The 12,757-nt window shown below is 36.6% G+C and overlaps 1 protein-coding gene across 1 annotated transcript; it reads right to left on the bottom strand.

Moving 5' to 3' along the window:
* Window positions 1-10,345: 10,345 nt before the first annotated feature.
* LOC113286439 (RING-H2 finger protein ATL7-like) lies at window positions 10,346-11,601 on the bottom strand. Its single transcript, XM_026535061.1, has 6 exons — window positions 11,460-11,601; window positions 11,173-11,371; window positions 10,992-11,093; window positions 10,847-10,903; window positions 10,572-10,739; window positions 10,346-10,459 (listed from the first exon to the last, which is right to left on the bottom strand). The coding sequence occupies exons 1-5, from the start codon at window positions 11,573-11,575 to the stop codon at window positions 10,671-10,673; spliced, it is 543 nt and encodes a 180-aa protein (XP_026390846.1). The 5' UTR covers window positions 11,576-11,601; the 3' UTR covers window positions 10,346-10,459; window positions 10,572-10,670.
* Window positions 11,602-12,757: the final 1,156 nt, after the last annotated feature.

Here is a 12,757-nt window from a genome sequence, read left to right on the forward strand (position 1 = left end):
ACCAATTCCCATATGCAAAACCGATTTCTACTATCACGTGCACAAAATCCCCATATGGAAAATAAAATAAAAATTCAAATTCTATACATATATAAAATATTATACAACATATCTCTAATGACATAAAGATTTAAGCTTAGATAACGATTGTCTTCATGCACACCAGTTCTTTTGATTACTGAAACTGAAGTGGGAACGAGTGAGCACATCATCCCAAAGGGGTTCCCCATAGAACTTTCAAGCAATAATTAACATGCTTCATAGTTCTAAAAGATAATAAATTAAAAAAAATAATTAAAAGAAAATAAATGACGCCTTTTTCACCCAACACGCAACACAATAACATAAATATGAAAATCATGAAAGAAAGTCATTCTAACCCCACCTCCTCGGATATTACATCCCATAATAAAATATCCCACTGGATGATACACAAAAATGAAACTATAATAACCAAAAATATGTCACTCAGACCTGGCCAAACTCATTGGAGAAGACGACAGTAGAATAACTCTAGACTATAATAATAGCATCATCCAAACATATTGCCCATACAAACCATGGAAACTACCATCATAACTTCCGAAGGTTTTATAATCAAGTATAATATGCATACGAGTTATTTCCCCCAAATAACATAGCATAATATCCGCCTTACTAAACACTACTAGAACAGAAGAGCACGGAAGAGCATCCGCAATTATAAACAATGCTGAAACAGAAGAGCGTCCGCCCTACTATCTTAAGACAATAAATTGAATGAAATAATATTCAACCGCCTGACCCTGACCTACATAAAATGATATTCAAGCGGCTGACCCCGACATATAACAAACTTAGCAAGGAGACGTAGGGAATCACAAACAATCCTCGCCAGGAAACCAGACAACGCACACCACACAACCTACCCATTCATTTACATTCAAACATGCTCACAAATAACAAGGTTTCATCATGCTCGCAGATAAAGTAGACTTAATGATTACAATAAGGTTACAGAGTTCTCACCTGATTTGATGACAAATCACACTTACATCAATAATTCCCATCCACAAGTCTATAGTACCATCTTTCATCAGCATCAACATCTTGAACGTGTAATTACCATGTGAATCAACATGACAACGACACATAAATGGTTGTTCACAACCTAGTCGATATCCTTCTTCTATCTCAATGTTCTTTTTACTATTACACTATCTTTTTCTTTGTTAATTTTCCAATGATAACTCTATGTACAAATTGGTCATTTAAGAGGTATGAAAACTCACCGGAAAGTCAACTCAGGTCGTCGGTCAACTAACTGTCAACATCCATCTGACGGTCAAACTAACAGTCAACATCTAGTCAATGTCAATGGTTCATTGAGTCAAGTCTGGTCAAAGTCTTGATCAAAGATCGAGTCAATTGAGTTACATCGGGTAAACTGAGTTCAATCATCGTGTTAACAAAGCTGACACAATCAGATAAGCTGAGTCAATGCACTCAAATCCGATTCAGACTTAGTTATCTCAGTCAGAAAGATTTAATGGTTCATGTAAAATCGACGACACATGACATTCGTTTTGATACAGCTGAAACTCTAAAACAATTTCATCATCAGACCCCCTATTGTTTCAATTACACCAACCTAATTATATAAATTTCATCATTATACAATCTGTTTATTCAATACAGTTCCATAATTCATTTAAACTTACAAGCTCGGCTTACCTTAAATCAGAAAAAGAAAGCTTCCATCAAATCTTCCATCTATAACCTATCATTACTATTACCAACCTTCGATTTAGTAATACATTCCTCCTATTGGTATTACCATTCACTTGAACTGAATCTAACTATCCCTCTTAGTCCAATATTTACAGTTTCATTACATAACCACCACCAAGTCCATCTCACTCATATTCAATTCCGTACCCAACCTCTAAGAGCTTATATCATTATTAACTCCATGCCTGCAAATCGTACATTCATCATTGTAAAAACAATAACTCAACACTACACATCTTAATAGTGCAACTAAACTCAGACCACACTGTAAATTCAATCCTGAACCCCCATTAGTTCAATTGTAGCTCCATCTCTTCTAGAGTAATATTTGGTTACAACCCCTCCAACTGATACAGGTATATCTGTACTCCTTTAGGGAACTTAGTTAACCTCAAGATAAGTTGAGGGAAGAATCCTATTTTAGGAAGGAATCCTTATTTAGGCAGAATTCCTAGTCAGGAAAGAGTTTTGTTTTAGGCAATACTCTTAGTTTAGGAAATAGATTCCTAATAGAGGTCTTTAATCGGCTGAGTACGATGAAAAGCTGTAAGTAAAGAGCTTTGGATAAAAGCTACAGATATATAGATACATAAAACCTAGAGGAGTTTGTGAGACAATTAATTATTTTAAAATCAAGCTTAACAAACAGTTTAAGGTTGATCCACTGTTTAGAAAGATTGGGAGCATAAAAAAGAGAGAATTGTAATTATTTTCTTGTTCATAATCTAGAGAAGATATTTTATTCTAATCACTTTCTGGTGTCTTCCATTTTCTAAGTTTTTCTTCTATTATTATTCCGAATTTCGCCTCTATAATAATAGCTACCAGAGTACATAGATCGTTACGTATCAAGTTGGTACCAGGAGCAAGGTTAGTGTCTAGGGTAGATCCCTGTGGTTTATAGTTTTCACTATAATTATCTATTTAAAGCTTGGTGAGGTACTCGAGAAGCTAGAAGACGTTAAGAGAACAAGGGGATCAAGGATGTCTAAACTAGATGATGATCCTAAGCATAGCGAACCGCAAACTGCAGAAGAAAATATGGATGCGCTGCAAACAGACATGAAGTAAATTCAATTTACCCTTAAGGAATTGGGTGAATGTATCCGTTCTCATACACCTAAACCGAAGACGAAGAAGAAGATTATATCTTCACCTAAATCTTCGTAAGAAGAAGAAGAAGAAGAAGAGAAAAAAAAAAAAAAAGAAGAAGAGGAAAAAGATGAGGACGAAGAAAAGAAGAGAGGTGTTTTTCTTAAAAAGTCCTACATCAACTAAACTCCATGGTAAGAATCTGAAAATTAATTTCCGCGTTGATGTTCCACTTTATGATGGAAGTGTCGATGTAGAAAAATTGGATGATTGGATAGAACGTCTAAAGACGTATTATTATTTCTTTGAATATGGTTCAAAGGAAAAGATTGCTTTCACGACATTAAATCTACAAAAGCATGCTCTAACATGGAAAGCTTATCAAAGGTAAAACCTAGGTAAGGGAGCATTGTCATGCAAAAGATTCAAGGATGTTGTAAGGAAACAATTTTATCTGGTCGGATACCTTGAGGAGAGATGGTTCAAGTGGTACAACTTGAAGAAGTGCTACAACCAAACTGTGCAAGAATATACTTCGGAGTTTCAGAATCAAGCTGTGGTTTTGGATTTAGACTTAGGAGATTATGTTATCTATATGAGATATATCTCCGGGTTCCATGAGTATATACGGAAAGAGTTGAAGATGTTTTCAGTAGATACTATTGCTGAAACAAGTATAAAAGCTAGTACCATTGAAGGCAGGCTTAAGAAATCTGACTCAAAGGATAATACTAAGGGAAAATCTGGAGGTATCATTGTGAAAGGAGGTGAAAGGATCAAAGAAAAAGGAAAGTCTAGTGACAGTAAAGGATTGACTTTCACTCATTGCAAACAAACGGGTCATGTTATCGACAAGTGTTGGGTAAAGAATCCTCATCTAAAGCCCAAAGGATTGTAGAGAAAAGAAGCCAAGAAGGCAGCACTAGTCACTCAAACTCCAAAAGAAGTCCAAGGACTAAATTAAGCAAATTCGAATCTCTCTCTTATGTTAGGGGCAAAATAAAGACCTTTAAAAGATGACCCTAGGGAGCGAATCATCTCAGTGAAGGTGAAAGTCAAGACATCATTAGTATATGTTTCTATTGACCCGGGAAGTCAGAAGAATTTACTTTCACATTCTTTAGTACAAAGTTTGGTTTGAAGACTTTCAAACATCCAAAACCCTACCCTTTAGGGTGGATTCAAAATGAATGAGGGATACAGGTTGGAGAGAAATGTACGTTTAAGTTTTTTTTTTGATGAGTCATACATTGACAAAGTTACATGCGACGTAGTACCTTTGGATGTTTTTTAGGTTGTACTAGGTAGTCCTTACCTATGGGGTAGAGATGCAACTCTACACAGGAGGGATCAAAAGTACACCTTTACCAAGAATGGAGAGAGTTTTGTGATTCGGTCTACAGATTCTCTTTTTGAAGGATCAAGCTTGAGCACAACCACTCAGGCTAAGCGGTTGGTGAACGCAAGCACAAAGTTCATTTTCCTTATGATCCGTTCTCTTGAGCAGAAGCCGAGTAGAGTTTTTTTGGAAGCCTTCACTGCACAACAATAAAGAGACCTAGAAAGGTTGAAGTTGAAGTACAAGGATTTATTTTCATATATCACGGGGTTACCCCCATAGAGGAGTGTGTATCATGAGATCATGTTGACCATGGAGAGTTCTCTACCTAATGTAGGTCTTTACTGCACATCCGTAGAGATATCTGATGAGATCAAGAAACGAGTCCAGGAAATTCTAGAATTAGGAATATAATTCCAAGATCACAATCAAGAACCGCTACCCTCTACCTAGGATATACGACATGATGGATCAGTTGGAAAAATCTCGAGTCTCTACGAAGCTAGATTTTAAATCCGGTAAGGTATAAAGAGTGGTTTAAAGGGCGAGTTTGAAATCAGGTATGGATTGTTATACAAAGGTCAGTTGCTTTGCATACCAGAAGATTTAGATGGTTTACAATGGTTAAGAGAGGCACACACTTCCAGAGTTGTTGGACACTTTGGGGTGAATACAACTCTTCTTAATCTTTGTCGTTATGTCTTTTGTCCAAAGATGCAAGATGATGTGACTAAGTTGGTTAGAGGATGTAATTTGTGTAGCACATATAAACCTTTTAACAGGAAACGTGGGTTATATCTACCATTACCAGTACCATCAAGGCCTTGAGAGAGTATTTCTATGGACTTTCTTGGTGGGTTATCGAAGACCAAGTCTGGTTATAATTACTTGTTCGTTGTGGTCGACCAATTCAGCAAGATTATCGCATTAATTCCATGTACAAAGAAGGTAACGGAAGCCGGTGCAGCAAAGCTCTTTTTGAGCATGTATGGAAGACTTTTGGGTTACCTACTTCTATTATTTCTGAAAGGGATAGTCGGTTCCTTAGTCATTTTTGGGATTCTTTATGGAAGATGATGGACACTAGATTGAAGAAGAGAACATCTTTTCATCCACAGAAAGACGGACAAACAGAAGTCGTCAACAGGACTATGGTTCACATGTTAAGGGGATAAAATTCTAAGCATCCTAAAACTTGGGATGGGAGTTTACCATATCTACAGTGTTTTCTTTCAATAGAGCAATTCACAATTCTTCGGGATATCTCCTTTCGAGACGTGTTATGGTTACTTACCACCTAGTCCTTTCAATCTAGTATTTTCTAGTGACACCTCAATGGGGGGGGGGGGGGGGGGAGTGAACGACAAAAGGCGCAAGAGTTCTTGGAGAACATATCTCAGATTCATGCGACCATTGAAGCGCAATTAAGAAATCACAAGCCAAATACAAAGCAAAACATGACAAACATCTTATGCCTTGTAATTTCGGTGTTCATGACTTGGTATGATTAAAATTAGGTAAGGAACGACTGAAGGGGGAAAGTACGAAGTTGAAACCATTGAGATATGGATCGTTTCTTATTATCGATCAGATTGGTGACAATGCCTTTCGTATGGATTTACCACCTTATCTAAGAATGTAATCAGTTATAAATGTCGAATACTTGAAGTTGTTTGAACCACCATTACTAGATGATGACGGTGACGACAACATGATCTTACCACGAGTAGAGGACTTATGGTTTGATAGAGAAGAAACACTCAAGGAAGACTTCATATTGGAGTGAAGGGTGACCAAAACACAAAAACGAGAGAAAGAAGCTTTTCTAGTTGGATGTGAAGGTCAAGTCCCCAGCAAGGCCAAGTGGTTTAACAAGGAAAAATGGACTTTTGAGTTCTCTAACCTTCATTTTTAACTTTCATAGGAGTTCAAGTTCTTAAAAGGGGAACCAATGATACAGATGTATCCATACTCCTTTAGAGAACTTAGTTAACCTCGATCTAAGTTGAGGGAAGATTCCTATTTTAGGAAGGAATCCTTATTTAGGCAGAATTCCTAGTCAGGAAAGAGTTTTGTATTAGGAAATACTCTTAATTTAGGAAATAGATTCCTAATAGAAGTCTTTAATCGGCTGAGTACGATGAAAGGCTATAAAATAGAGAGATTTGGCTAAAATCTACAGATATACACCTACAAAAAACCTAGAGGAGTTTGTGAGACAATTAATTACAAGCTTAGTAAACAATTTAAGGTTGATCCATTGTTTAGAGAGATTATGACCGTAAAAAAGAGAGAATTGTAATCGTTTTCTTTTTCATAATCTAGAGAAGATATTTTCTTCAAATCACTTTCTTGTGTCTTCCCTTTTCTAAGTTTTCGTCCATTATTATTCGGAATTCCTCCTTTATAATAATAGCTACCAAGGTACAGAGATCGTTACGTATCATCAACACCACAAGACTCATATTCTAAAGTAATATTCTAATCATATGCAACTTCATGTCGATCACAGTAAACCCATCATATATTGCTACTTCAACTCAAGTTGTTGTAACAACAATTACTCTAAATCCCAATTCAAGGTTCTGCAATACGCGGTCAAGCACCAACATCTCTTCCCATTCTAACCATCATAACTAATTCCTTGTTCTCAACCACAGAGACCATATTCTGATTTACTAAAGCATCAACCTCCAATTCAAGAACACCTTTTATACAATTCCATCACCACATCTCTGGAATGAATAATTAGACCTATATATAATTTACTCATACGTACCATCAGGAACTCAACCTACTAACACCAATTCCTGAAAAACCCTAACCTCAATTTTTTACATATATCTTCGATTCAAAACAAATACAATAAATACTTAATTTCGATAATACAACTTAATAAATGATATGTGTGGCTACGATACCCATTTTTATATGATGACACGTCTTATAAAGTAGATTTAATTTTCTCCAAAACAGTTTTATTACCTAACTGTTTGTTTTAACTTCCTACTTTTTCTCCAAAAATTAAAGAAATTACAGGGATTTAGTGGGGGAAGGTTTTTAATTTTAATACGTGTCAAAATATCAAGAGGGACCACATACAAAATGTATGTGGCCCGATCACATCTTAATCAGAGTGTTCTTTTCAATTGATTGAAGAAATCATTACCTCAGATACATACCCTAATCTTCTACAAATAGCCAATATATGCTGTCAACTTAACTCAACTTCAATGAACACTAAATACCCGTATCTTACATTCACAGTTCACCACCTCCTCTGCCTTGAATTCATCAGTATCAATGTTTGTACCATGATAAAATTACAATATATTGGGCCAGAATATTGTCTGGGCCACCATTCAACTGTCATCCAAGCCTGCCATCCAGCCAGCCGACACAGCTCACCAGCCGACCCAATGTTACATGAAATCAATTATTGACCAATGTTCAAAGTCAACCGCTGATCAACGACGGGTCAACCAACAAGGTCAATGGTCAAAGTCAACGACGACTTAACCGACAAAGTCAATGGTCAAAGACGACCGTCGGTCAACGGTCAAAGCCAAGTTTCCAAGACGTACTCCCATACAGTTTCCATCCATGTTGCCAACAGGTGCTGCCAACTAGTTTCCAGCCAAGTTTCCAAGTCGTGGTCCCAGCCAGGTTCCATCCAAGTTACCAGTGATGTTGTCAACCAGTTTCCATCCATGTTGCCAGCGATGCTGCCAACCAGTTTTTAGACATGTTCCCGGCGATCCTCCCCGACCATGTCCCCCGACCATGTCCCCCGGTGATGCTCCCCGACCATGTCCTCCAGCGATGCTCCCCGACCAAGTCCGCCGACCAAGTCCACAGGAGAAATCCTCCATCCATACTTCCAGCCCGTTATGCCTGTCAACCAGTCAAGCCAGTCTTCCAGCAAGTCCTTCCATTCCAAGCTCGACAATCGCAGTCAAGATCAGAAAGTCAACCCCGTCAGTCAAAATCAAGATCGTTGGTCAATTCCACCGGCCCATGCCAGTCTGGCCCGTATCCACTGATCAAGTGCCAGAATCTGCTAGGAAGGTTTTAGAAGTTTCTGGATTGATTATTATTCAAGTCGCTACAGAGAAAGTCTCAAACATTCCAGATGTCTTCCAAACCAAGTTACTTGCAGAGGACGTTTATCTCGAAATTAGGGTTTGACCCAGATATTGAACTGTATAAATAGGGAAAATTATAACCCTAAAAGGGACACACCCTGATAGAGAAAAATACACCAGCAAACCCGAAAAGGGATCAGAAATCATTGTAACCCATACATTAATAAAATATCTCTCCCTACGGGAATTCTTCCGTGGATGTTGGCAAACCATGCCAAACCACGTTAAATTCGTGTCTATCATCTTTGTGCTTGTTTTGTGTAAAACCCTAGTTTTGATCATCATTACCAAAATCATCGTGTTTAATGCCTGGAAATATTTCTGGGTACAAACAATCGACTTGTTCCTAAAAACCTTAATCTCTTCAATTACTATTCTTCTTTGCAGTCGAATCTTCAAATTGACTAGATAATATTTTTCTTCGGGTGATGTCCTTTAAACCATTCCTTAAATGCTAAGTTCCATGATCAATTTTTACAGTAATTTAGTTATCAACTCAGAAAATCCCTACGTTTATAACCTCAGGATTTCCTCTTATATTGAGTCTGAATTAGCCACTAGAATCAATACCACTACTAGTAACCGTTCTTAATATTTCTCATCTTCTTTCGATTTCAAAACTTATGACCTTTTCAGAATTACAGCAGCTAGGAAATAGGGAAGGAGTAGACGAAAAAAGAAGAAGATAGAAGGAGACAAAAGAGAATGAATTTCTCTTCCTTTGGCTTTGGATAACCAGAATTACTAAGGCACCAAGGACACAAGCTATGGGAAGCCACACAGTGTTCAACAGAATTATCTTAGTAGCTATAATAGCTTGACATTTAAAATGACAATTTTACCCTCCATACAAACCAGATAATTGCTTCTTCGGCCGGTATCAGAATGACACGTTGAAGTAGTCCATTGTGTATAACTTTTTAAGATCTATCCAATGGTGATGTTTAGATTATTTTTATTGATTAGCGGCTAATTCGTCTCTTGACCGGTTTAATAGCGTTGACGAGCTTATGGATCTCTACATGCGATTTCCTTGTTAACAAAATCTTGTTAATGTTTACTCTTATCTTCCGCAATTATAATTATCGTTTTAGTTATAATTAAATGTAAAAGTATTTGTACGTTAACTTTAGTTGATCCCTATAGTTGCGTTCAGTTTCAGACCAACACTATGTACCAAGTGTATACCTTGTGATTTGTCATCTTCTTGAAAGTCTCTATATATTATCATGCAAGATATCATATTTATAGGTGTACTTGGTATTTCATCATTTCACCATGTGTCAAAGGAGGAAAATACAATAGCGGGTATCCTTTCTAAACTTGAAATGAGTGGAGTGTGGCTTATTTCACCTCCATCCGTATCTACGTTCACTTATTGGAGGATGCAAAATATGTAAACTCTTAATTCTCGTTTAATAAATTTCTTCAGTTTCAAGTAAATAAATAAAAAACCAAATGTGCAGTCACATGCCATCCACATGATACGAACAAATACCAATATCAGAGTTACGAAGTATATGACCTTGTTCCATAACGCCTATTCTCGACATCAGGCATCGCATTTAATGTGGAAGGATATCGCTTAATTCATCGACCAAGTCAGGATGATGATTATGTTGAAAAAGATCAGTAATCTGCAAAACGTAGCAATTTAATGGTTCGAGTCCTGAGAGTACTAACAAATAATGTGCTTTCAAAGAATGCAAAACACACGAACAACCAGAAAAAAATGACACTGTAAAACTACCTTTTGTTGAACCTCAGCTATGGTGGATGTAGAACTTGAGCGGTGCATATTTAAAATGTCTAAGAACGATCTGTACACATGGTCTTCACAATTTGTCTGTTGGCACACAAAAGTAAGAAAATGTAGGAAGATATAGAGAAACAAAAGAACTCAAAACTAGTAGCTAGAGCAAGTGGTTTTACCTTTACTTTGGTGACAAAGATTATGATGCTCTCCATACTTCTTCGAGGCAAATCATCCATTACGACGTCAAGGGTAATCCCATCTCCTGTAGGCAAGAAGGTATTAAAGCCTAAAATTAGATCATCCGCATGACCTTTCAGTAGGTCTATAACCCTTGATTTAACATCTCGGATTTCCATTCTGCATCGACGGGAGAAGAATTCATAAACAAAATACTTCTCTTTCAGTATGTTATGGGGGATAGTAGATGGAAACATAAAAGAAAGCAAAAAAGTGAATTAAGAACTCATACTTCTTGGCCTTATAATCTTTCAAGACTTGAATGAATTCATCGTATTTCTCTCTATTGTCTTGAAATTTGTTCATCACAGCCATCAAGTAGGCAATGTCATCACAATTTCTGGCTGTTATATTTTGTGACGCACCTCCTGTTATCCCAAGGGCTTGGGGTTGTGAAGAGCTAAACACGATTATGAAATCATACGAAAAAGAAAAAACGATTTGTTATTTGCGTGCCAAAAGTCTAATAAAAACCGGCAAAAAGTTTACTAGTCGCAAGATTTCTACCTCGCCCGGCTCTGTCGAAGCATGACACAGTCCGATTCGGCTTGAACAAGATCCTTGCTAAGATAAACAACCTCAATTAAAATAAAATAACCCGTTTTCATCAACAGTGGACAAACATTTTATATTTAAGGTGGAATCATCAAACCTGCGATCTTATTTCTAGTAGAGTTTGATTCAACTCTTTTTCCTGTAAAGCTTTGTTCTTCAAACACATTTCTTTCCTCGCTTCCTCCTTCCATTTCCGAAGCTGATCGTAAAATAAACACCCCAAATAAAAATACCAAACCATAAATCAAAAAGGGAAAAATACATCAAAATTTCCAAACCTGTTCAGTATCTTCGGACTCTTGTGGTGACTTATTCACTTTGTTGCACAACCTCCTCCATTCTTCTTCGTTTATTCCAGTCATACCAGTTGTTTGGAAATAAAGACGAGTTATATTTTCTCGATTAAACTTTTGATTACATACTGGACATGTTGCTATTCTTGTCTTTTTGATACAATAGTCTAACCATTGTTTTAGACTACAAACAAACATTAAACAAGCCGATTATTATGTAAAAGAACTGAAAATATGACTTAAACATATATATACATAGAGGATCGACTAACCAGAGATCATGAAAGACATGACCACATATGGAGATCGCTTGAATAGCTTCATCGGGAGGTTGGAGATGTCCATAGCATATTGTACAAATTGTATTACTAGATTCATTCACCGCCATCTTCCTCCTTCAATCACTTGGTTTTGGTATTTAGGGTTCTCGAGGATATATCTAAATTTGTAGCCTGTCGGCAATTTTTAAGTGATCTAAAACGTCCAGGGGTTAGTTGTGGGAGAGTTTGAGAGATTTTTAATGGAGTTGTCAAATCCCTGCTAGTCGTGAGAGAGTTTATCAAAAAATTTTAAAATCTCTGTTAGTGGTGAGAGATTTATAGGGAGTTTCTAAAACTACCTCAAAATCCCTTAAACTCTCTGTTAGTGGTGAGAGATTTGATTAGAATCTTTTAAACTCCATGTTAGTCGTAAAACACTAGAGTCATAGAGAGTTTATAATTTGAGGGAGTTTGAGGGATTTCCATGATGTTTTTGTGCTTGGACAAAATCTCTCAAAAAACAAGAGATTTCTGAGATGTTTGGGTTAAACCCCCCAAATTGCCTAGACTCTCTCACACTCCCTCTAAATCCCTAGAGATTTAATTACATTAAAATCTCTCAAACTCTCATACGGCTAACCCCTGTCATTCTTAATTCCTAGTTCCCTCGCACGCATCTTATTTTTTCACCTACCCACACTTTTCCTTGGTGCCACCCATATTAATTGGCATCCCCATTTATCTTATTTGACACCCATATATTTTTTCATATCTGCTTGTTGGCTTTACGTAGTAAAACCACCCCACCAAACCTACTTACAAATCGGTATTTCTTTTCCCCGTCTCCACTGGAACTTCTTGTCCCACTAACACTCTTTTCGATTGAAATGTCACCTGAACTTTAAAAAAAAAGAACACGTACACCGAAACTGATCATATATAATTAGTCGCTATGTATGAACATGTATACTAGAACTTAGAACTGTATGTTTCAGTCGATAATTGTGTTGCAGCAAAAGAGAATTTAATTTTAAACATAGTGGTGCGCTAATTAAAGTAGAATTCTAATCTGGCACTAATATTCTTTTTCTTTTTTTAATGAAAACAAAGATTAATGAAAAATAAGACAATAAGAATGATGATAGTTATAATCAAATTTAATATGATTTTTGTTGCCGGTAAATAAAAAATAATAGAATTATTAATTATATTTATATTTTAGAAACTTGACAAGATGACAAACAGAAAAAATATGGGTGAAAATAAGTGAAACCTAACTTTTTAGCCCATTCTCAAGCCATTATGCGGTA

The sequence above is a fragment of the Papaver somniferum genome, chromosome 6 (assembly GCF_003573695.1).
Source record: "Papaver somniferum cultivar HN1 chromosome 6, ASM357369v1, whole genome shotgun sequence".
Lineage (NCBI taxonomy): Eukaryota > Viridiplantae > Streptophyta > Magnoliopsida > Ranunculales > Papaveraceae > Papaver > Papaver somniferum.